Consider the following 26,376-nt stretch of genomic DNA (forward strand, 5'->3'; position numbering starts at 1 on the left):
TAGAGGCTATGGAAGCAGTCTGGGCAGTTGTGTGCTCAGGAGGTCTTGCTTTGTGAAGAGAAGACCCACAGCGACAGACAGTGCTGCTTAAGTGTCACATTCCAACGGAGTAAGGAAAACGCAACTCCCAGAGTGGCCAGCGTGGAACATGGATGACTCAGCACCTGCCATGAACTTGTGAGGCCCGTGGGGACCCAGTGGGGCGTCCACTGGGTACCAAATTTACACAAACCTCACAGCAGAATAACTGCCCTGGGTCAGGCAACGGCTTACTAGAAGACAGGGCTACCCTGTTTATCACGTCCTAGACAGCAAACATCCCACAGTCCCGGTTATAGTAAGTGGCTGAACTGAGCAATGCTCGTGCAACAGGGACAGCAGGAAGCACGAGAAGGGAAGTCACAAACAGACACAGCAAAGAGCCAATACACAAAGGGCTGCCCCGATTTAAGCACCTCCTACTGAGCCTGGAGAACTTTTAAAACCAGAGGACCATAAAGACCTTCAGGGATGCCAACGCTATTTATTTACTTTAAAAATGTGGCTTGTGAACGTGGTACAGGTACGATGCCAGGTGCCTTCCCTCTACTTCTTTCCATCTCTTTTTTTTTTTTTTTTTTTGACAGTCTCTCCAGGAATGTGGAGCTCGCTGTTTTAGCTAGACTGTCTCGACCCCAAACTAGTACTTGGGGTACAGACACGTGCTGGGATGTCTGAAGGAGTCCAACAATGCTGTCTCATGCCACAGATGCAGAGAATTTAGTAGTCGCTCAGTGCACAAGCTGCTGCTGAAGATGTGGGGATTCCTAGAGAGCTGCCGCTCCCCGGTCCACCCTAGGAGCCTGAGAACCCTGGTCCCAGGATCCACAAAGGAATCTGCAGCAGCAAACAGCACAAAGCATCTCCGCAGTGAGAGAGAGGGACAAAGGAGCAAGGGTGAGCGATCTCACCTCTGCATCCTTTTAACATCGGTGCTATAAGATGCTGCCATTCAGAGCTGAGGTGGGACTTCCCACTTCACCGACGGCAATCAAGACAGCTCTTCACAGAAGCGTGGTGATCAGTGATTTCTCAGGGGCTGCACACTGACATTCAAAACCACCCACCCACCGCTGTAGAAGGGAGACAGGGTAGGTTTTCCTGAGTGTAAGCTAAGCGAGGTTCTGTGCGTTCAAGGACATGCCACAGGGGCAGGAGTAGAATTCATGTTTCCACTGCCACCTTCTCAGTGGTCCTACAGATGGTGTTCCCCATTGTGAACTAAAATACAGATGCAGGGTTCCCTACCCCAGGAACTTTCTGGTGTTCAGCAGATGTACAGGGGGTGGATAAAGTGTCCGATGCCCGTTTATAGGTATCACTAACAACAACTAACATTTGTCAGTACCCATGGAGCTTGCTAAAACTCCTGGCTGCATCTCCTCCCTGAACCTTCAGTCAACTCATAAAGGAGGGCAGATACCACCTTGATTCCAGTTCTAGACGAATGATGGAGGCTGGAGTGGCTAGCTGGCTGGCTTGGGGAAGAGCGAGTACACAGGTGCATGACAAGTGTGTGGCCTTTAGATTAGTTACTCATTGGACAATGGTGACCCTCAGATGGAGGAAAGCACCAACAGGCTTCGAGATAAAGCAACGGACGAGTTACCTGTTCTCAGAGATCATCCATGGTTCTAACTAGGCCCCAGGATTCACACAGTGGTGTGCAGGGGACCCTTGGACAGAGTCCACTAATTCCAGCTCCCGGGCCCACGGCTCGGTCAGCAGCTGGCTTGGGAAAATGGAGATGAGGAGGTTTGATTTTCTCAGTGGTAAACACAGCCCTTGTCAAAGAGGGTAAGGTGCCTGAAAGAGCTTTGAAACCCACCAAGTTCAAAACACACACAGCCTTCCTTTCCTTGTTAGCACCTGCTATCCCCAAGCCAGGAGCTTCACGGGATCAGTGCACATTCCCAAGGTCATGGTCAAGGTCAAGTTCTGCTCTGGCTGGGTTGTGACTCCCCACAGAACAGCCTCCTGGTGTGTACTTTCTCTACATAACACCCTCTATGAGCAAACACTGCCTTTGATATTGAAATCTAGGGCAGGACTCATGCGCCTCTCAACTTCCTTTTGGGGGAAGTTGGTGTGTAATTTGCGGCTTTTCTTAAACTGGGTCCCCTAACTCAGTTACCTCCTCAACAAAGGCAGCCCTGGGACTGGCTTTATATAGCTTTTCTGTGACTCCTTGGAAAAGACCAGAATGGGAAGAAAATGAGAAAAGTTTAAGGTAGCATAGGAATCTTAGCATATTAACCTTATTTTAGGGCACAATTCCTTCACCTAGAGTAAACAGAAGGCCATCTAGGACTGTAGCAGGATGCCCTGCCGGCTGGAGAGCACGGCTTATTCAGGACAACCTCAACAGGCACACTTGAAGAGCACAGTTCTGTTTCTATCTTCTTTGGCAAGGATTTCTATGTTGAGGGGCTAGTGAGATGGTTCAGCAGAGAAAGGGCGACCCGAGTTCAAACCCTGGACTCCACGTGGTGGGAACAAAAAAGTTGACTCCAGGAATTTGTTCTCTGATCTCCACACGCAGGCCACAGCATGAGCATGCATGTGCACACACATGCACAGGATGCAGAGGTGACCCCTCACCCTCACCATACACTGTACATACAATGTACATACAAATGTAAAGACCCCAACAATTTTTAGGACAATAGTCATGTCTCAAACATGCTGTGGCTCTTATATTTTAGTTGTCATTAGTTCATCCCTAGTAACGTGCAAAACAAAACCAGCAAGCATGGTTTGTGAGGATAAAGGGTTGGAGAGAATGTTACATGGGAAATCAAAGGCCCGTGCTTCTGTAAAAATAGAACCTGGAACATTACCTCATTATTTGAAAAGGTAGCTATTAACTTATTTGCTTAAAAAACAAGGAACAAGACTGGGGAACAGGGACACATGCTGTAAAGACAATAATGCATGGTTACAAAAAGTACCTAAAAATTGAATTTCAAATCATATACAGTTCTTATCCCTGGGCAGATACCCCAGAAGGGTGGTAGGAACAATTTTCCTCCTCAAACCTGCCCCTAGATTGAACTCCTCAACACTTTAAACTCACAATTATTTGTGTGTGTGTGCGTATGTATGCATGCACTCTATGTGTTTCTCAAGGACTGAACTCAGGTCATCAGGCTTGGTGACAAACACCTTCACCTACTGGCCCACTTCATCAGTTATGAAATTCTAGTTTTCAAAATGAAGCCAAATCTCCTCCTCTTGCTGATTTGGGTCAGTCCACATTAATGGTTCCTTGTAACTCAAACAACCTTTAAACACCAGCTCTGCCCTGACCACAGATGTATACCATCAAATTTACCTTCTTAAGAAGGTCCGGCTGTGGGCAAACAGACTCTGGGATCAGCTTAGAGCACAGAACACAGAAACAGTGAAAAAGAGGAAGAGACTGAGAAGGCATCAAGAATGAGCCAGGAAAAAAGCAAAGGGCAGCCAGGGCCACTGCACACAATGACATCTGCACGGACGAGTGTGAGACAATCTCCTGCCATCGAAGAGCTCAGCAGCTTGGGGCACCCTTTTCTCTGGGTTTCCTCTCCTTTTAACACCCATTATCCCTTAGAAACTGTGGGGGTAGCTGCCATATTGGTACACATTAATTGCTCAGCCTATCCCTCGACCATTTAGTGAGGGTCACAGAGTCAGTACAAATGGCAAAATGAGAATTTTCAGGCCATGCTTCAACATGTGGCCTGAGAAGCCAAAAGGATGAGCTGGCCAAGAGAGGGCAGAGCAAAGGCAAAGGAAAAATGAGCAAAGTTGAAGAGGGTGGGAAGGTGTTGAGGGAGGAATATTTATTTATCTGTGCTGTGAAGATGTGTTTCTGTCTAAAGTGCCCTACAATTGGCTCAATAAAAAGCTGAATTACCAATAGCGAGGCCCAAGGATATAAGTGAAAACTCTTTTCATATGGCACAGAAAAAGATTTGGTTATACAGTCCAAATGGACTTAAAAAGTTAACATATGCCTTTTATCTGCTCAAACATCAAAAAAAATTATCTTTCAAAAAATAATCTTTAGCTGACTTGTGCACACCACACATTCCATACTTGTGTTAATGCAGATACATATGTTACCTTTAAAAGTTTGTGTGTTTTCAAATAAAGACAAGTAGCTCAGGTGATCCAGCCTCTTAGAATGCCTCTGTTGCAGTTTCCTCAAAATTCTGCATCCAGAACAACATCAAAGCTGCTAGCTGAGATGGTCCAGCCTCACCCACTGCTCCAGCCAGGACTTCAGATAAGCCCTGCACTGTCCCGTCACACAGAGTTTGGACAACAAAAAATACAGTTAGATTTCCCAGGACTTGATTGTTATCCCAACTTTCTCAGGGTCCCCTAAAGATGCTATTAATACAAAGTTCCTGTTATTTTTGTTTTAACATATTGTATGTATGTTTCTACTCTTGTTTAAGGTATTGTGCCTATGCAGCTCATTTTAAAACATAGTGTAAAGTTCTAGTCATTAAAGGCTATTATTAAAAACTGTTTAGGATAATTAAGAAATGTAGGTTAGTAGTCATCTATAACAATCAAACTTATAGTCATGTAGGTATGTTTTCTAGGTCAAAAAGAGATATATTTTAGATAGACGATGTTCTTCAAATACTTCAGAGACCTTCAGAATATGGCATTTAATATGTTTTAATAACATAAGGCTTTTCATGACAGTGAGACAATCTGCTCCTGGTAGCACCAGTGTACTTCAAAAAAGTATGATGGGCATTGAAAAAACTCCAAATGGAGTTTGCCTTCAATGTGGCAAAGTTAGCTGTTGGGGCAAGAAATTGCCCTTGCCTCAACTCCTGACAATGTGCTATACAAATTAGTAAAGCAGGACACAAAAGGCAATTGCTGAACTTAAGCAAGACAAGGTAGGACAGTCCTTCAATTCCTGCTTCACAGAAAAGTCTGTCGGATATTCTAGGCCTGTACGCTGAAGATGCAACATTGCAGAGGAACCTTGGATAAACTATCCAGGCAGCCAGATGTTTCTGTTATTTCTATTGTTTTGGACGTTGCTTGCTCTGCATTTCCTATTTACTCAGCTAGTACAATATTCTTTTCAGATCTTGGATAGGATTGAAGACTAGACAGTTATAGCTCTATTTTCCTTGTTACTAAATTCAGAAAAGAAACTTACATAAGAGATATGAAGTTTATAAGACTGAAAAACATAAAAGCTTAAGTTGTTTATCTAAGAAAATGTTTTAAGATTTAAAACATATTTTTAAAAAGTGGTTTAGGTAGAAAACTTTGAACTCACTAAGGTAGAATAGATAATATAGTGCTTTCTTCGAATTTGCTAAATACAAATGGATTTAGCAAATAATGACCAGGAGGCTGTAGAGATGATCAGTAATTAAGGGTACTTGCTCTTCTGGTGGAGGACCCAACTTTGGTCCCCAATACCTAAGTCAGGTGGCTCACAATCATCTGTAACTTCCTTTTCAGGGATCTGATGCCCTCTTCTGGACTACACAGGCACCAGTACACATGCATAATCACACAGACACATATATACACATTAATAAAAACAAAAAGAAAACTTAAAAGAATGAATCAGGTCTCAACAGGCAGCACAAAACTCCATTCCAGATTTCCCAAAGGGCCCTGTGTTTTCATTTCTGACTTCAGATTCTATTTAGTGCTCTCATTCATGCTCAGGCCCGCAGTGAGCTCACAAGACTCTCAGAGCACAGCAAGAGCCACGAAAGCCATAGTGGGCTCAGGCCCATCTGCTTCTGCACACAGAATTACTGACATCCGGCCACTGGCTCAGGCAGGACCCCGAAGGCTCAGGGCACACCATCTCCCAATCAGACGCCTTGCTCCTTACTGGCCTCTAGAGTGTTCTCCTGCACTCTTCTTCCAAGTGAGTTTTAAACAACTAAGAACAAACAAACAAAAAAATTTTGTCGCTGCCCAGAGCTATCCCGTGAGTTCCTACTGCTGAGAAAGATGCCAACATTCTGGCCACCATCACATGTATGGTTGAGCCACATACTATCTCACTCTTTCCTTCTCCCAATCATCCCACTCTAGAAAACCATGAACTTGCCCAGCTTGTGCCTACCACAGGCCCTTGCCATTGCTCTTTCCTTTGCCGGGCATCTCATGATGCCATAGCTCCTTCATGTCACTAGGGCTACCAACCCCTCTTCTACCCACCATTCTGGGTCTTGGGCCTTCAGGAGCAGGCAGGACAGAAACCTCAGTCAACAAATGGTGCCAACATGGACAGCTAAATCCACTTAAAACGTGAGAGGGTTTGGGAAGCAATTCTAGACACAAAAGAACAAAGTAAGCACGGCTTCTTGGTAGCAGCATTTTCTCAGGTGGGCTCTGTTTGCTAGAGGCAAGCATGTCTCATTTAAGAGAGGCTTCCTGATTCGGCTTTAGCTGCAAAAACCTTGCAGCTCTTTTAAGAGGCCCCACCACCAAATACTTAAATGGTGTTGATGAATAGCCAACAGCATGCTTCTTGGTGGTAGCAGGGACTTTGAAACACCATGGAGTTGTGGCTATAAACATGTCTCTGTCCAGTACCTCTGCCATGAGGCTAGACTCTCAGAAAGCTAAGAAATGGGGTGGATCCAGCCATTAAAGCCACAGCTTTATTCTTAGCCATATCAATTAGCAAATTAAAGACTCATGTAGTCAGAAAAGGGGAGATAAAGCCTCTAAATGGTTTACAGTGTGTTTAAAAATATATGTAGGTTTGGGAGAGAAAAGAAAAAGGATAAAGTCCTTGAGAGAGAGACAGAGAGAGAGAGAGAGAGAGAGAGAGAGAGAGAGAGAGAGAGAGAAGAGAGAGAAGAGAGAGAAGTTGGGTGTGGTGGCACACACCTTTAATCCCAACACTTGGTAGGCAGAGGCAGGCAGATCTCTGTGAGTTCAAGGACAGCCTGGTCTACAGAGTGAGTTCCAGGACAGCCAAAGATACACAGAGAAACCTGTCTCAAAAAGCCAAAAATTAAAATCAAAAATAAAAGAAATAAAGTTTAAAATAAAGTCACATAGAGATGGAAAATACACAGAGTCTGGATACTGTATGTTATTGTGTTGTTTTGAATTGTTTGACTTGACGGCTGAGGAAGGAACAAAAGCTGCTAAAAGACATTTGGTTACAAATGCTGCTGAATTAATCCAACATATATATTTTAACAATGTCCTGACTTCAAAATTTAAGTCAAAAATATGTTACTTTAGAGAAGAGGTTTTGCTTTTGTTTCTATAGAAAATGAGAGGCCGTGGATTCATTCTGGGTTAAGAAAAATGAGGTTTGATCTAGGAAGACCCTCTGAGAAATCTCCAAAAGGAGCGGATGGCCCAGATGTCTGAGTTCTACATCCAGAACAGATTCAAGGCTGTTGGCTGAGATGATCGAGCCTCACAGAATACTCCAGTCAGGACTTGATTATAATATTAAATTTTCTTTAAGTCCCCATAAGATTATCAGTGCCCCCAATCAGCAGGAACTAGCCTGGAAAACTACATCAATATTCCCCCAAAAATGGATTATGGATGTTTGTCTTTGTTTGGAATGTTGGTTCCAAGTTGTTATGTATAATGGTCAGGAAAAAAGCTAAACAAAGGAGATCTGATTCAGAGTTCTTGTTTTGAAAAAAGGGGGGGGGGGCTGTGGGACATCGGTCTTGTACTTTGTAAAGATTTGTCACTTGTATTTTAATAAAATGCTGATTGGCCAGTAGTCAGGTAGGAAGTATAGGTGGGGAAACCAGAACAGGAGAATTCTGGGAAGAGGAAAGGCTCAGTCTGCAGTTGTCACCCAGACACAGAGGAAGCAAGATGAGAATGCCTCACTGACAAAGGTACTAAGTCACATGGCTAACACAGACAAGAATAATGGGCTAATTTAAGTTGTAAGACTAATTAATAAGAACCTGAGCTAATAGGCCAACCAGTTTATAATTAATGTAGGTCTCTGTGTGTTTCTTTGGGACTGAACGGCCGCGGGACCGGGAAGGACAGAAACCTCTGTCAACACCATAGCTCCTTCATGTCACTAGGACTGCCAACCCCTCTTCTACCCACCGTTCTGGTTCTCATCTGTTTTAGTGTGTGCATCACACATCACCTGACCTCAAGTACAGAGTCACCATCTGCCCTGCTAGAGGGAAAATGCATTTCTCTCTTTCCTCCACCACCTGACCTCCCTCTCTGGACGCTTGTCTCCGTGTGTTGCCTTGGCTGGTCCTGAACTCCTGTGCTCATCATAGCACCTGGCTGAGGGTAAACCTATGAAGTCAGGACTCGGGCTAATTGCCTAGTACCTCCAGTTTGGCTGGGTGAGCACCCTGGTCACCTGTGGGCCAGCTAGGCACTTGAGGTGAGCTAAGGGAGGAGCATCTGAAGCCTCCCACCCCAAGGTTACATGCCCGAAGGAAACTGACTTCAGTGATGGGGCTGTTTTGGAAGTTCTGGTGAGCCAGGGACGGTTGCTTTTCTTTGGTCTTTCCTCTGTGTTTAGAACTCAAACCACCTGGAAAGGTTTTCAGACTGAGATGTTCTCTCTCCCAACCCTTTCTCTTCTCCTATTTCCAATTTTGAATCTTTGGAGCATGAGGTCATCAAAAGCCTCCAGGAGGGGCAGAAACAGCTACACTTGGCACCTTGCTCACGCACAGCTGGCTGGGCAGGCATGTGCCCACTGGCTGGCTCAACAGATTCTTTGCCCATATGTACAGCACACATGTATAGTGCAGCACACATGTGGAGAACCCATGGAGGACACAGAGAGAACTGTATCCTTACAACTACAGTTCCAGACAACTGTGAGCTGCTGTGTGGACACTGGGAATTGAACCCAGGCCTTCAGGAAGAACAGCTAGTCCTTTTAACTGCTGAGCCATCGTTCCAGCCCCAGAGAGAAAATCCTAAATCAAAATCACACCTTTTGCAAAGAATGAGGATGGCTCCCATGTGGGCCAATGCCAGCAACAGGCATTGAGCATGGATCTAAACAAAGGCACAGACAAAGAGCCGCAGGGACCCTTGCAAGGAGAATGAGAGGAGGAGAATAAGGTGGATTGGTTCGTTCCTATCTGCAAAAGAAGATTCCTGAGGATGGTATGATAGAGACATCCACAGATTCTGGGGTAAGACAGATGGCTGGAATCCCTGCTTTTCCACGGAGGTATTTGATCATGGTCACAAGTTACTGCAATTCCCTCTGCTTCAACCTTTGTGAAGTGGATGAAAACAGCTTCTAGCTCAGAGCTTGCAGACAAGTTAATATCCACAAAAAGTGTGGTATGTGGTTAGAATGTCACGATCATTTTTTAATAATTTATCACTAAAAGTGTCTATCTCTGTGGTGGCATCAAGAGAAGACACTGTTTCCATGCTTCTGGTGGCCATCTGCACTCTCAAGTAGGACAGATCACACATGCTGCCCTCTCTACACGGCCTCCACTGTTCAGCCCCATTCCTCTGGTAGCACAGCCTTCTGGGCGGTGCCTCTGTGCAGCCACATAGATGACATTCACAAGTGAAGTGCCCCAGTACTGACAGCAGATTGAACATTAGGTCACTTTACTGTGATAGTCAAAAGTGACCCAGGACATGCCATGGCTGATGTCATCTCAGAGTCCCCCGGTCTTTAATATACCATCAAGAGTCCCCTATGTGTAAGCAACCCCCGCCTCCTGGGTCAGTCAGAGGTGTTCTTCGCGCCCTAGTCCTAGCTGCTAAAAAGTCACCTACCAGCACATATCAGCAGCTGTGGCCAAGCAGATCAGCGGACAGACAAGCGTCACTGGACAGAAGAACAGGCTCTTGGGACTCCTGGAGACTGCGCTAATTAATTGGCTCCCGGTGGAAGGAAGCAGGGCCGGCAAGGGCAAGGAAGGAACAAGAGGCATTGAAAGATTCCAATCAGGACTCCCTCAGCTGGCCATCACCCCTAGAGACAGGGCTGTCTGGATGTGGCTGTCCTCCTTGCCTCAGATTCTTACAGGCTTTCTGTGTAAGGAGCTAGAAGATGAGGGTTGCAGACCCAAGGCCAGTCAAGGGACAGGAGTCTCTCTGAAAGGAACAAAGTGTAGAGACAGGGCAGGAACAACTCAAGGTAGTTTTCTTATGAATAAATGCATGAATACTTCTAAAGCCTTGGGCTTCACAGTCAATCAGAAGTCATGGTCCCATGAAGTCTGAGAGAGACAAAGAACGATGCAGTATAAAACTGGCCATGGGCTTTCTCATGCACATGGATGGATGGGCATGTGCTGGCATTCGCCCATGCACGAACTTATGGAAGCTACAGGTTTACGTCTGGTGTCTTCCCTCAGTGCATTCCACCGTGTGTGTGTGTGTGTGTGTGTGTGTGAGAGAGAGAGAGAGAGGGGGGGGGGGATTGACAGAGACAGAGAGAGCAGGTCTGAACCTGGAGCTTGCTCTTTTGGCTGGTTGACCAGCAAGCCCAAGGGATATCTGCCTGTTTCCACCCCCAGTACTGTGGTTACCAACACAAGTCAATGTTCTCATGTTCCCAGATTTTATTTTATTTTTTAATTATTTATTATTTATTTGGTTTTTCAAGACAGGGTGAAAGACCTGGATAAATCCAGACCCCTCTAGCAGGAAAAATCTAGCCAAAAATCTAGGTTCAAAGACTCTGTTTCAGGAACTAGCTGAAGATAAAGTTAGATTATAATCTTGAGAAACAGGGAGTTACCCCCTTATGATTATCACTGGTATTTTCGGAATTTTCAATGACGTCCTCCTTTGGATTACTGGGTCGTGGTTTCTTCCCTTAAAAACCCCTTCTCCCAGTTACTCAAGGTCCAACTCCTCTTCTGAGTGGGTTATGAGTCTCGACCCCAGTGCACTGGTTCCTGTCCTGTCAATAAACCTCGTGTGATTGCAGCAAGGACAGTCTCTCGTGAGTTACTGGTGTGTGTGGGGGGGTCGTGTTAACCTGAGACTTGAGTAAGAGTTTCCCCAAACCAGGGGTCTTTTAAGGGTTTTTCTGTGTAGCTCTGGCTGTCCTAGAACTCACTCTGTAGACAAGGCTGTCCTGGAACTCACAGAGATCCACCTGCCTCTGCTTCGCAAGTGCTGGGATCAAAAGCGAGAGTGGCCACTGCCCAGCTGGTTTTCTTTTTTCTAGACCCAGATTTACACAGGTGCTGGGGATTCAAACTCAGGTTCCCAGGCTTGAGCAGCAGGCACTTTACCCACCGCGGTAGGTCACTGGCTGAGAATTTTCTAAGCCGGTTTTTATCACTTCCCATTCCAGGCCTATCACACCCAGGCCCACCCCCCCACACACACCCACACCCACACCCTTTCCACCTCTTCCTTCCCCTTTTTAAATTCTCTGCTGCTAAAGTCTAACCTTTATCTTGGCTCTTTTTACATGCAGAAGACCCCCCCCCCTTCCCAGGAAACACAGGATTCTTGTTTGGAGGCTGTCATATTTAAGTAAAAAATCCAGGATAAAACAGACTAGTAAATCAAAAGTCCTAAATCCTCTTAAAAGCTTGAATGTTCCACAATTGGCTGCAGATTAAAAAACAACAACAACAAAAAAAAACCCCACAAATCTGGGCACTAAATCACTGTACTTTGGCCAGACAATCGAGATCACAGCAGACAAGATCCTGGTAGAACAACGTACAGTGTGCCAAAGGATGTGCTGAGATGCCATGGGATGGACAAATCACACGGGACACACGCGCACACACACACACACACACACACACACACACACACGTGCGCGCACGCACACACACACAGCTGCCTAACCAGCCTTCCATCTTGGTGCTAACACGGACCCCAGATAGCCCCAGGGCTCTTCCAGGAGCAGATAACACCGGCACTGATTACTGGGAAGGCACCGGATCATCCTGGCTTCTCAAGCAGAAAGCCATTTCTCACTGCGTCAGATTCCAGTGTGAGGCCAACTCAGTCATTTCCATGAGTTAAAAAAAAAAGAAAAGACAACAAAACCCCTGCAGGTTACTTCTATAAAAGGGGCTGCGTGAAGGAGCTCTAGCAACTATTACCAGATGACATTATGGGATCCAAACAGTATTCTGCCTGCTCGACTAGGGATCGAGAAACCTCAGAGCACAGCAGACTTTTACAATCCACTCTGGGTGCCAGTATAATTTTCCCCATCACTGGAGTAGATAAATACAGGTTTTATCCTCTTACACATCCCCTGAGCTGCTCAAAACGTGAATTATGCCTTTCTACATTTGGAAGGAAATATAAGCACACAAACCCCTGCCTATCTATTTTCTAAAGTGCTTCCCTGAATCGGGCAGTCGCCCAGTAGACGTCCCTAGGCACACGGTAAACACAGCACCAGGCACAGAGAGCTCCCTGCTGCTGTTGTATGTGGAACTGAGGCTCTGGCTTTTGTAACCGCTTTGTCTAAATATTTTGGGGATGATTCATTCATGGTTTGAACATTCCAACAGAGGGCATCCCCACAGTCTTTTCCACACCACAGTAGAGGCAGGCCAGAGTGCCGAAAGGGGGGAGCAGAGAGGTACCTGGTATCCCCGTCAGGAAGCTGTCCCTTCTGCAGCAGCACCAGGCTTCCCCGTGAGACTACCGGGAGTGAGTTGCCGCCTTCTCGGTAGTAGTAAAAACTCAACATGCTTGGAGCTCAGCTGGTGACAGGAGCCTGGCACAGGCCAAAGCCCTGAGGGGCCGGGACTGAATCAGCAGCTGGAGTTTTCCATAGGACATTCAAGCTGGGGCTGGGAAGGTCACACTGGCCTCTGGCTTCTCTGCTGACAGGCAGAAATGGCCAGGCCTCCACACTGAGGCCCCCACCCCATCCCGGGGACGGCTCCCTATGGACAGAGTGACAAGTACTGAATCCAAAGAGTGCGATACGTGTTGGGGGGACCCAGACTTCCACGAACCATCTTCCAGAATGAAAACTGAGCACGATGTGAATGGCTGAACAAAGGCCGAGTGTCAACAGATGCAAGCACGCCCGTCCAAGCATGTTCACACACACACGACAGCCTGCCCACCCCAGCACCAGCCAACAACAGGCTGCGAACAACACAGTCTGCAAAACTAGATAGGGTTGTAAATGGTGAGCTCCTGGGGAATCCAACAGTCCAGGCTCACAAGGTTGGATTTTCCTTCTAAAGGAAGTCAGGGGAGGGGAGGTTAGAATTAACAGACACTTCCAGGGCCTTACAAAGTCCCTTCATGTTCAGAGGAGGCAGGTGGCCACGGTCTCGCATGAGGGGAGTGGTCCGGAAGGAGGCAGGTGGCCAAGGTCTCGCTTGAGGGGAGTGGTCCGGAGGCCATCAGCATCCCAGCATCAGCCTTCCAAATGCAATTGGAAAAAGACAGACGTAGAAGGACCCAAAGGCACAGCTTCCCCGGGGCTTGGCCCAGGGCTGTGAACACAGACGGCCTGGGGACCCGGTGAGGGAGGTGGTCACGTTGTCCCTGTGGCTCCCTGCCCTCCTGAGCTGTGAACAAGACAATCAGCTCTTTACAACTTTCTCTCACTTTGCAAAATGCAGATGCAAGGTAGCAAGGTAGCAAGGTGAGTCCAAGAGTACGAAGGGAAGAACATCTCCCTTTTCTCCAAACGTGAGCCTCCGCATGTCTCTCTCTGACTAAAGAAGGATGGGGAGACAGACCACCGACAGCAAATTATCAAAAGATTTAAGGAGAAAAAAATCATTCAGGGAAGAAATAAATACACAGGGTTCTCTTCAAATAGCACAGGTAAGTGGGGCAGAAGACAGCAAGGTGGGCAGAGGACTGCAGGAGCCCGGGTTCAGGAGGACGCGCCATCTTCAGTCCCCCCCACCTCGTGTGCCTGTGTGTACGTACACATGTGTACGCATGTGTGAGTGCGCGTGCATGTCAGTGTGTGCGTGTGTGGTGCGTGCGTGCGTGCATGTGTGTGTGCGTGTGTGTGTGTGTGTGTGTGTGTGTAGGACAGACACCAACTTACAAGTTCTCTCCTTCCACCACATGGGGCTCTGGGCATCCGACGTCAGTCCTCTGGGTGGACAGGAAATGCCTTTATCTGCTGCGCTGTAACTCCAGCCCAATCCTGACCTAATCTACACTTTTCACTTCCTGCTGGGCAACGCACACACTCCCTACCAGGACCCTGCTAGGCAGATGCTGGCGAGTGTGGGGTTCAGTCTTGCAGTACTACATTTGTTTATTTCAGAGGGGACGGGTTGTCCTTTCATTTCTATCCCCGTGTGGATGTGTCCTGTTCCTGCCCAGACACACGTGTCCATGTAAGTTATTAATAGGTGGAAGGACCTTCCAGAGGTGACAACGCAGTTCTCTAGGGTCTGACCATGGGAGCAGCACAAAGTCCTTACACACAAGGGTAATGCCGGCATCCTGCGCTTGGCCGTCCTATCCCTCGAGACCATGGACCTAAAGAAACCTGCTCTGTACGAATTACCCCATCCCAGGCATTCTGTGATAGTTAAGGGGAACAGACAAAGGCAATATGAAACCTGATTATTTATACTTCCTTTTCCTATTTCCTTCTATTTTTCTCCCACGGACAAACGCGAAGCTAAAGTCCCTGAGTGAGCACTGCATGCATAGGAGATATAGCCCCATACTCTAGATTCTAGGACCCAGCACTTTGTGGCTCGGGGCTCCTGAAAGGTGCCCTTGGATCTCTTTACTGGCGGGTCATTGCCTGCCCCACTGAAGCAGCTGTCCACACACTGTCCCTTAGCTGGGGACACAGAGAAAGAGCAATGAGCATGAAAAAATCATTTGCTGTGCTGTGGGGGGAACAGTGTGGTCGGCAGCTGTGGGTGGCACGTGACATCTGGCTGGAGGCATTGCACCCCAGGTTAGACCTGCTGGCTGGAGGCATTAGTCCTGCTGGGTGACAATGATCTTGCTTCCCTTGTCCACAGACAAATCACCCCATCAGGGGGCTTCCTTCTAGAGTCCACTAACAAACACTTCCTCACCAGGTACATGTGGGAACTTAAGAAGCTGCGTTGCCTTAGTAAATTCTCAATCCAGTGGGTAGGAAGGGTAAGAAGAAATGGGGACTAAGGTGACTGCATGGTTTCCATGTCCCTCAGTCAGTGAGGAGGAGACCAGGCCAGGATCTGAACGCAGGCTGTCGATCCTACCGAACCTCCACCAGCATTTGCATGAGACCTTTGAGCTGCCAGTTCAGCATCCAATTGTTACTACCTTAAAGCAAAACTTGAATGCAGGTACCCAGTATTCTGGAGCTCAATGGAAAGGTTTTTAAGCTGGAAACCAAAAGCTGTGGATATAATTTAATGTTCCTATCTTTTAGGGTGCTCATTCCTGGCCTCTTTGGGTCAGTGGGTGCCCCTGCCTTCATGGGAGCATGCTCCAGCTTGATTCAACAGTCTCTGGGACATCTTTGGATGCAGTTTGGCATTTTGTCTCTTGTCTATTAACTCCCAAGCATCGTTCCCTCTGAACTTCCCTCCTTTTCCCATGAGTGAAAGGCAGCCACCTGATCTTTCTTATAATTACACAAGGAACACATTTTAAAATAGGGAGCTGTTTCTATATAACACACGCTAGTAGAGAAACCCAAACTCCAGGCTGGAAAAAAGCATTATAACCAGGTGGTATTATTAAACACTCCACGGGGGATGAAGGCTGAAGCCATGTGACTTGATCCTGCAGAAAAGGGAGTTTATCAGATTTCGAGGCAGCTTCTGCTCCTTCTCTCTTCCACAGGGAGCTAGATGCGCACAGGGGCCTCGTCAGGGACACGTGAGGCCCGGAGAAGCCTAGGGGATTGACTCGGTGTGCAGTCTGTTAGCTACTTGGCTGTATTCTGTTGAACTCTGCCTCGTGTGGGCCTCGTGCAAGCTTTGGACTTTGCAGGTGACATGCAGGAAATCAATGTTTTCCAGGATGTGAGGTTGCTCTAAGGTCTGGATCACCTGAGACTTTCAGTACTCAGGCCTCTCCAGGGGCTACCACACTTTTCCAAGCAGACCCTGTCACTGGCATGGCCTGACCATTTCCATCTTGCCTGGCCTCCAGCGCCCCCTGGCGATTCCTTGAAAACTAAAATCTCAGTTCCTCTGTCCTTCCCCAGCCTGTCCTAGCTCCTAGCCCACACCTCAGCAATTAAGATTCTATTTTCTGTGGCTCTGCCCAAGCATTTTACAAAAACTTAACTCATGGCCCTCAGAGACTACACGACTCACACAGACGGCACTGATTGGCTCTAGCCGCTCAGCAGTCACTGTGGTATCCAGAGAGGGCTCCCTTCAGGAGCCAGGTCTTGTGCTATCAACTAAGGTCCATATTTAATGTAGATCGTCATACTGATTTCTTTTGGAGAGCTTAAGAGCCATGCTTTATAAGTCTTAAAACCATCTTTTGTGTTTTTCTTTTTGTGCTTTTCTGTGTTTCATAAATGTTTTTTCAATAATCAGAAATACAGAAAAACATTTTAATATATAAACTTTAAGTAAAGGGCAGTTCATTTAATTCAGGGCCACTGACGTTGAAATAGAACAATGCAGTTCTGCCATCTAGTGGCCAAAATACAAGAGAGCAAAAGGATGTGAAGGCCTTAACTTTGGGGCCAAAGTCCCATCCAGGCATTTGGAGCAAATGAGGTTTCTCCCCTCAAACCTGGCCCTGAGAATCTTTCCATCCTTACAGCGAAGGTGAGTGGGTAATCTGGTTCTTAATTAGGGCAGCTGGGGTGGGGGCACATTGCCTCCTGGAATATCCATGGATTAAGTGTAATTAATATCAATATCAAATGAAGATGTGATTACTCAGACATGCCAGACGTAGACTCAAGAAAGCCAGGGCCCTGCACGGGTGGCACCAGTTTCACCCAAGGAGCCGGTCATTCTGGTACCCACTGTTCCTAGAACCCGAATTCTGCCCTTCAGCTGTGCTCCTCACCAACATCAGCAGCCCCCACCTTGCCCTGCAGGACTCCTGAGAGCAGCCTTTCATCACTGGGAATTATCCCTCTAACACACACAGCTGGTGAACAGGAAGCCACCAAAGCACGATGCTCCCCTTCTTGGACCTGCCTAACCAACAGAGTCCCTACTATGCAGACCACTCCCATGCACACACACACATAGCACAAACCTCCTTTGCTGAATGCCCCCTCCCAATATGTAGGTGGAGATGGCAGGTGTGAATTAGGCCCACATGGCGGAGGGGTGATGGCCACAGCAACGAAGAAAACATACCGCATAATTGATGAGATAATGCTGGTACGGTCTGGCTTAGCATCAACTGAGTCTTCACTGGAAGAATCTATATTTTCCAGTTCCGCAACACAGTTCTGGTCATCTGCCATCTAGGAGGAAAAAATCAAATCAGAGAAATAGAGATGCCAAGTGGCACCATTGCTTTGTGATGTGTGTGCTCATGTGTGTGCAAGTGAACGTATGTGTGTGCCTGTGCATGTGGAAGCACAGGTCAACCCTGGGTGTCATTCCCTAGGCACTGTCCCCCTTGTTTTCTGAGACATCTTTCTCACTGGCCTGGGTCTCCCCTGTTAGGGCAGGCTGGCTGGCCAGTGAACCCCAAAGATCCACCATCCTCTGTCTCCCAAGAGCTGGGCTTAGAAGTGTGTACCATAGCTCCTGACTTTCTTTGTGGGTTTCAGGAACTGAATTTTGATGTGGGATTCCCCCTCTGTATACTGTGAATATCACTGGTTAATAAGGAACCGCTTTGGGCCTATAATAGAACTATAGGGGAACAGAGCTAGGAGGGGGAAACTAAACTGAATGCTGGGGAAAAAAGGAGGCAGAGTCAGGGAAAAGCCATGGAGCCTCTGCTGGAGACAGACGGGCTAAAACTTTACTGGGAGGCCACGACTTCGTGGTGATGCACGGATTGATGGAAATGGGTTAAATTAAGATGTAAGAGTTAGCCAATAAAAAGCTAGAGCTAATGGGCTAAGCAGTGATTTAAATAATATAGCTTCTGTGTGATTATTTAAGGTCTGAACTGCCGGTGGGCTGGGAAACAAACAAGCGGCCCCCCAGCAACAGAATTTAGGTCTTTACACATGAGCAGCAGGCACTCTGCCAACTGTCGCCCTCTGTTTTTTTGGTGTTTTCAAATGGCACTCTAGGTGGCACAGTTCTTAATGAATGAAACCTAGCAGTGAGCAGTCTTGCATGTTTAGGCTTCACAGTTCTTGTGCCATCAATGCAGCAATGTAGTAAAAGCACCAGTACCAACTACACGGCAGGCAGGCCTCCTCCCAGTGGCTGAGCACCCAAAGCCCTTGACCTCGGAACTTCCACTCCAGCACCCATGGCTTTGCTAAACATCTGGGGTGCACAGCAAACTGTGTAAAGCCTGTCACAGTTGTAACAATCAGAAAGGCCCCTAAAGTCCTGGCAGGCCACAGGATGTCACTCTTCACTGTGGGTGGCTTTCCATCAGACAGTTTTCCTGCTCCAGAATCTTCACACGGCTGGAGAGCACGGGCTGCTCTTCCAGAGGACCCAGGTTCAATTCCCAGCCCCCACATGGCAGCTCACAACTGTCTATAACTATTCCAGGGGACCCAAAGTCCTCACACAGATGTGCACATAGGCAAAACACCAATGAATGTAAAATAAAAATAAATTATTTTTTAAAAAGATTCTTGAAGAGGCCTAAGGACAACTCAGTGACAGGGTGCAGGGCGAGGACTTCAGTTGAGCCCAGCAGAGCGGCATGTACTTGGAACCCCAGTCCCAGGGATGCAGGCATGTGGCTTATCTGGATCAGTAGTTCCAGGCCAATGAGAGAAGACCCTGTCTCCAAGGGAGAGAAAAAGAAAGACAGGTAGACTCCTGATGAATGACACCTGAGGTTGACATCTGGCTGATATTCATACATGCACACATACACAGTACACACACACACGCACACATACACACATACACAGCACACACACGTGTGCGCACACACACACAGCACACACACATTTTCAGGTGATTCTCACTATTTAAAAGTTCACCTTTTCTCTCATCTCCCTGGATCTCAAGGTCCCTCACTACCTAGGGCAGGTGTCAGGAGAATGGCCTGCTTGTTTACATGAGTAAGTCCTACTCATTCTCTGCCCGTTCGGCCTCTTTGAGCAGACACAAAATATTTACTACCTGGCTGTTTACCCCATGCTCACTGCCTACTTGGCTCTCATGTTTGTCATTTGTTTGTGCTAATTGCTTGGCTCCCACAGAACAATATAAACTCATTGTGGTCGAGGCGTCTGGTACACAGACGGTGCTTACGAAATAAATATTAATTGAGTGGAAGGGCTGGAAGAAATGAACACCCCCATGGGAAGAGAACTAGCTAAACAGATGCAGCTGGTCCAAGGAGCACCCATATTGGAATCCTTGTCCACAAACCAAATCCTGTTTCATTCTGCGTGAAAAGATCAGGGGCTCGCCTTCAGTGAGCCAAGAAAACTGGCAAACTTCAGATTTTATCTGGTATCAGACCTTCAGGGACAGCGTGTGCACACCCATCAGGGCTGGCCTAAGGATGTGTTCACCTGGTTGGAAAAGAAGGTGGTTATATAAAGAAGCAGGTTACATCTGTTTTATAGAACACCTTGAGTCCCAGGACATGACAATGAATGGCATCTGGAGATGGAATCCAGACTAGAGAGGGTGTCAGGGAGGCCAAGCAACAGCTCTGTGAAGTCTAGCTCTGAAGTGTCATTGTGAAGTTACTTTCCAGAAAATAAGAGAGACAGGAGGAAACAGACAGAGAGAAGAGGGAGGGAAGGGAAGAGAGGGAGAAGAGAGGAGGAGAGGCTTGGCTTGCAGGCAGTGGAGGAGGAACTGAGACAGAAAGAATCGTGGACACAACCACAGTGGCCAGCAGAAATCAGATGGACACAACCACAGTGGCCAGCAGAAATCAGATGGCCACCGTCTGTCTCACTGTGCACATCACAAGCCTCCTCACTACAGTGACCAATGGCTTTCTGGTCAGGACACAGCTCTTTCAGATCAGGACACCAAATGTTTCTTAAGAGATTATGCCATCAGAGGAGATAAGCAGAGGTCGGACATTCAGGAGACACCCAGCAGTTTCTGGTCCTTCTTCACCACACTTAAAGCTTACAGTCTTCAGCAAGGCACGTGCTTGAATATCTTCAAAATAAACCATTCAAATCTTTGTTAAAACCTACCAGAAAAAGACTATCCTCAATATGGGTTTAAGCCTTGACTCTTGCCAAATTTAATCTTAAAGGTTAAACCTAAGATCCTTAAAAACAGAGAAAGAGGGAGGTGTTGAAGGAGAGGCAGCTTGTTTGTTTCCTGGCCGCCCACACTCCAGAAATAATCACACAGAAACTGTATTATTTAAATCACTGCTTGGCCCATTAGCTCTAGCATCTTATTGGCTAACTCTTACATATTAATTTAACCCATTAATCTGTGCATCACCACGAGGTCGTGGGCTACCAGCAAAGTTTCAGTGCATCTGTCTCTGGCAGCAGCTTCATTGCTTCTCTCTGCCTCCTTCTCCTCTCTCCCAGCATTCAGTTTAGTTTTCCCCACCTACCTCTATTCCCTGTGCAGGCCCACGACAGTTTCTTTATTAACCAATGGTATTCACATCACACAGAGGGGAAACCCACATAGTGAGGAGTATGGAAGGGAGAAGGGAAGAGAGAGAGAGAGAGAGAGACAGAGAGAGAGACAGAGAGAGAGAGAGAGAATGAATGTCCTTGTGACTACAGAAGAGTAGGTTCCAGCTCTCATCCTGCTCTAGAAGTGACAACTTTGGCCACTCCCCACAGACCAGAATACAGCCTGGAAGTGTAGGTGTCTATGGGGATCCAGCATCAAGAGATCAAATTCTCAGATGTACATAGCAGAGAACCTAAGAGGGCAGTTTCTGTTCCCTCCCTACAAGGATGGAACAAAACAAGACATTTTAACAGCAATGGAAGGGTGAAGAAAATGTATTATCTGCCAAAATGTTAACACCTGAAACACAGAAGAAGGAAGCCACAAGACTGAATAATAAATACTAACTCAGTAAAAAAAAAATGCACAAGACGTGGTTGGTTTGGATCTGGTGTGTCCCCTCCCCCAAAGTCCTCTAGCACTACTGCCAGGAAGCCCTGCAACCCAAAGTGAGGCCCCAGGGGAAGCCCTCCAGTCACTCATGGGTCCTCAGAGGAAACAGAGACCCACCCACTTCCTCTTCCCTTTTAAAGCCCGCGAATACCCCACTGTCATGACTTCAAAATGGAATGCTCCCTCCAAGACTCATGTGTTGAATGAAGGCTTGGTCCTCAGCTGGTGGGGAGACGGAAGCTTTCGGAGGCGGGGCCTTGCTGGAGGAACTAGATCACTGGGATTGTTTCTTTAAAGGGTAGTGTGTGCCCGGACCCTCCCTGTCACCTTCTCCTTACTTTCCGGTTGCTTCAAAGAGAGCAGCTTTACTGAAGTAGCAATCCTGTTCCATGTGCTCCGCCTCATGTGGACTGAGCCTTCTGAACCAAGGGACAAAAGCCACTCTAAAGCAGTGGTTCTCTGCCTGTGGGTCACAACCCTCAGATGTTTACACTATGACTCATAACAGTAGCAAGATTACAGTTGTGAAGTAGCAATGAAATAATTGTATGGTTGGGGGGGTCACCACATGAGAGGCTATATTAAAGGGTCACAGCATTAGGAAGACTGAGACCCACTGCTCTAAAGGGAGCTCTCTTTAAGCTGTCCTCTGAGGTATTGGTCACTGAGGGAAAACTGACCAATATGTGCCAGCATGTGTTATATAGGCACAGGTCTCAGAGCCACAGGCCCAGTTAACCATGGGCTGGAGCCTCTGGAGCGGAGAGCAGACCACAAACAACAGAAAGCTGAGAAACTCAGGCTTGAAGACATAAGAAGGGAGCCACGCCTAGCTGAGAATCTACTGACTGCTAGATGGGGGAGTCAGTTTTCCTTAGGTACCCTGACTGTGGCCTCACACCCATGTGCAAACGGTCAGCAGGAGACTCCCTTCTACCACTTGTTCTCTGCAATGCCTACACCACCTTCTGTTGGAGGCCTGTGGTGGTTTGAATGAAAATGGCCCCCACAGGCTCAGGGGGAGTGGCATGATTAGGTGTGGTCTTATTAGAGTGGGTGTGGCCTTCTTGGAGGAAGTATGTCACTGGGGGTGGGCTTTGGGGTTTTGAGTACTCAAGCCAGGCCCAGCTTCTCACTCCCTTCCTGCTGCCTGATGTCCAGATGTAGAACTCTCAGCTACCTCTCCAGCACCATGTCTGCCTGCATGCCACCACGCTTGCTCCCATGATGACAACGGACTAAACCTCTGAACTATAAGCTGGGCCCCAATTAAATGCTTTCCTTTGCTGTAGCATGGTCTTCTCACAGCCACAGAACACTGACTAAGACAAGACCTAAAGCATTTCCTTGGCTGCCAGGGAGTGACCAACTTTACCCTATCACATACTCTCGTCAGCAGGATGCTCTGCCTTGCCACAGGCCCATAGCAACAGGGCAAGCAGACCAGACGCCGAGATGCCCAAAACCATGAGCTAAAACACATCTTAAGGGAGGAATCTAAGTCGTCAGCCTCCCTGCTAACAACCTACAGCAGCAGCAGTGGACCTGACTCCTCGATCTGTAAGGCTAAGCACTCAGTAGCTTCTTTATTCCCGTGGTGAGAGCAGCTCTTGATTTTGACTCCTGGTCTGACCCTCAAGCCCTCCCAGAAAGCCATCCCACCTTGGTTCTAAGCCCGAGGGGTGTCCTAGCATTACTTTTGTGTACCTGTTCCCTTTTCAGGGGCTGCAAAGAGCAATCATCACAGGGACATTGCTTGCCCACTGTCAAGAAACAAATATCTCTTTAAACGACTTTAAATGTGTGATGTTTGTTGTTACGGTTTGGGTGTAGTTGGTTCCTCAGGGAATCCTTCGGTGGGAGGCTTGTCCCCTACATGCTTAAAGATGGTGAGACTTAAGAGATAGGATCCAGCAGGAAGCCACCAGCAGGGCACTCACTACTCATGGATGCTCTTATGGGACCCCGTGTTAGTTCTCAAGAGGTTGCTTGAAGCACAATTAATAAAAGCTCAGTGACAGATATTGGGGTTCCAGCTGAAGATCCAAAAAGCAACACAGGCAGCCACTGGCTCTTATCTAGACCTCAGCCAGAAATGGAGCTCCTGCCTCCAGGAATCTCAGAATGAGTCTGTGTCTGAGAACTGTCTCCTCCTGTTTTATAATCCTCTCTAGGGCTGGGAATAAAGGTGTGCACCACTGGGATTAAAGGCATGCACCACCCAGTTTCTATGGCAACCAGTGTGGCTACTAGGATTAAAGGTGTGTGTTACCACTGCCTGCTCTGTAAGGCTGACCAGCGGGGTTGTTTTACTCTCTGATCTTCAGGCAAGCTTTATTATTAAAAAATACAAATGAAATGCTTAAAAAAAGAATACGTCCGGCCACTCCCCAGCTACTCCAAACTCCTGTTTTACCACGGGGTTGCTCCTACTAGCAAGCCCTTTGGTTGCTGGGACGCGGTCTGCTGAAGTGCTCTCCCAGACCCAAAAGTGCTCCTGGCTAGCTTTTTATTGTCAATGTGACCTATCTAGAGTCACCAGGAAAAGAAAATCTCTCTTGAGGAGCAGCCCAGATTAGACTGGCCCGGGGCCATCTCGGTGTGTGGGCGTGTGGGAGGGGTGAGGGGGCGGGTCTGTCTTGCCTGGAAGGCCCAGCCCACTGTGGGTGGCACCATCCCTAGGCTGCTGGATCTGGACTGTGTAAGAAAGCTAGCTGAATGAGTAAACAGTTTCCCGCCTCCAGGTTCCCGCCCAGATATCCTCCAGGAACAGTCAGATGAAATACACCTTTTCCTATCTAAGCTGCTTTTGGTCATGGTGTTTATCCCAGCAGCAGAAAGCAGAGTGGACACGCGGAGGTGGGTCAGGATACTGAGGAAACAGGCTTCTTTCCCGAGCACAGTCACATCATACAAACCCCCTGCCCAGATACATTCTTCCCTAAGTGCTCCAAGTCCAGAGCTGCCACCCTCCACACCAGTGTCACCAGAGGTTCACCTGGCGAGGTAACCAGACTTTGCCCACATCCTGCCTAAGGCTGCACGGTGGCAGATTATAAAGTTAGGCTTTAACAGTACGGAAGGGGGTGTAAGGTCAGGTTGGCCAAACTCTGAAGGAAGAATAAGACTGTAAACAGAAAATCCGAGCCTCACAGTAAATCCAGTTCAAGATAAGGTCTCGAAAAGTACTTCAGGAACATCACGTACATCTACAAGCAAACTTCCTTCCCCATAAACCGCAAAGCCCAAGGGGTAAACGTCGGGTGTCCCCTAGAGCCCCACTGCTCAATGTCGCCTGCCAGTTTTCCACCTTCAAAGTTCCTACAAGAGCTCTGATACAAGGGTCCCCCCCCCATGAGTACTTTTAGCCTTGGTCAAAGACCTGTGCGCTCTAACTCCCTCCTTCCCTGAGCACAAGTCAGCCAGGACCGCCCAAGATTCTCATTGAACAGAAGTGGCAGGCGCTTAAGCAGCCCGGCCGGTCTGACGAGGTAGTCCTCCCGAGACCAAGCAAGACAGACAGTCTCTACTGCCCTACACCCGTTCTTCCTTCCCCGTTATATCCCGGATGTAACCGGATGTGGCGAAACCCTCGGCTAGGAAGTCCAGGGAGAACCAAGCCGAGGAAAGCCAACGATGAAGGGGCGTGCAGAGCCCCAGCCTCAGCACCAGCCTGCCTAAACGCCATGCTCTGCGAGCTTACGGGAAGGAGGGAGGGAGGGGAACCCGGGCCGGGACGCACGGGTGCGGAAGAGGGGTGGGAAAGCCACGACGGGGGCCCCAAATTACCGTTCCCACGGTGGCCGGCGGGAGCCCACGGCTGCGTCCGATCCTCGGGGAGGGCCTAGGACAGCTTTACGGAAAGCGAAAGTAAAAGTCCAGGAGCTCGAGGGGGAGGAGCGGGAGAGGCAGACGCGGGCCGGGCGGGGCTGCGCGCACCACTCGGGGAAAGCGGGCCACGCGCGCGGTACAGCGCGCCCACCACGGGAAAGCCCTTTCCGGCCCGGGCGCGCAGGCTGCCTCGACTCGCCGCCTGGTTTGGGGTCGCTCTGTGAGGTTCGGGCAACCCTCTCCGCCGCACGAAGCGAGAGGGTTCTACAGAACTGGCCAGCCGCGGACTCTAAGGAGCTGCCCGCCAGAAAAGTGATCCTCAGAATACCCTCCGCAAATCTGCCGCGTGCTCAGAAAAACTGTGTGCATGGTCCAGTTCTCCGCAAAGCCCCCCCCAGTAGAGGGGCCCAGCGAGTTGGAGCCATTCCCCTCCCCTCCCCGTCTCACCTGCGCTACTTACGCAAAGTTCCCAGCACTCACCCGGGAGCGTGCGAGTTTGCAAACCGGTTGAAGTCAAGGATCCCGCTGCCGCGCAGTCCCTGACGTAGCGCAGATGGTCGAAGTGCAGATTGACCCAAAGATTTGACGTCCCCTCAATGACGGGGCTCCTGTTTCGTCATTTTCTCTTTAACGCAATCAGCTCTACAGGATACCGTGCACCAACTGTAGCTTTGGTCAGGCGTCTTTTCAGAAGTTGCTTGGGAGGGGACGCTAAGGGCAGTAACTTTGTCTTTAAGCAAGTCTCCGCCTCCTAACTCTGGCTTGCATGGATATGGCACCAAAATCATTCGTGTGTGCTGCCCTGTTCCAGGCACTATGAGGAAGCAGCGTTTCCACAGGTCCTCCTTCATGTCACCTCCAACGTGCGCGCACACACGCCACACACACACACACACACACACACACACACACACACACACACACACCCCGGGCTTCCAAGTACTCCCCTCAGCGGTCCTAAGAACCGCAAATTAACTACATTCATACTGAAGCAATGACAGTTTTAGGCATACCAGAGATCCTTGCTTCTAGAACCTGCAAGTCTCTTGAATCACCAGGGCTTTTTTCTTCTTCTTCTTGAGCCTGAGTTTCAGCACTATGTCTAAAAATCTTAGCAGGTATGGGCACTTCCTGGACGTCAAGAAAGACTCACCCCAGTCAAGTGTGAGGGAATAATTAAAACCAACAGTTCTTTTTTTTTTTTTTTTTTTTTTTGATTTTCGAGACAGGGTTTCTCCGTAGCTTTTTGGTTCCTGTCCTGGAACTAGCTCTTGTAGACCAGGCAGGCCTCGAACTCACAGAGATCCGCCTGCCTCTGCCTCCCGAGAGCTCGGATTAAAGGCGTTTGCCACCACCGCCGGCAAAACCAACAGTTCAGGGACACCAGCATTGAATAAAA

The 26,376-nt window shown here is 48.1% G+C and overlaps 1 protein-coding gene across 1 annotated transcript in view; it reads right to left on the reverse strand.

Annotated features, from left to right (window-relative positions):
- The window catches only part of Casp7 (caspase 7), a 35,065-nt gene extending 10,054 nt beyond the window's left edge, over nt 1-25,011 (reverse strand). The window contains exons 1-2 of the mRNA XM_057778264.1: nt 24,936-25,011; nt 17,289-17,398 (exon numbers count right to left, since the gene is read on the reverse strand). Of these exons, the coding sequence (XP_057634247.1) occupies nt 17,289-17,398 (110 nt within the window). The 5' untranslated portion in view covers nt 24,936-25,011. The remainder of the gene's footprint in view (nt 1-17,288; nt 17,399-24,935) is intronic.
- Between the last annotated feature and the right edge of the window lie 1,365 nt (nt 25,012-26,376).

Source organism: Chionomys nivalis, chromosome 8 (assembly GCF_950005125.1).
Source record: "Chionomys nivalis chromosome 8, mChiNiv1.1, whole genome shotgun sequence".
Classification (NCBI taxonomy): Eukaryota; Metazoa; Chordata; class Mammalia; order Rodentia; family Cricetidae; genus Chionomys; species Chionomys nivalis.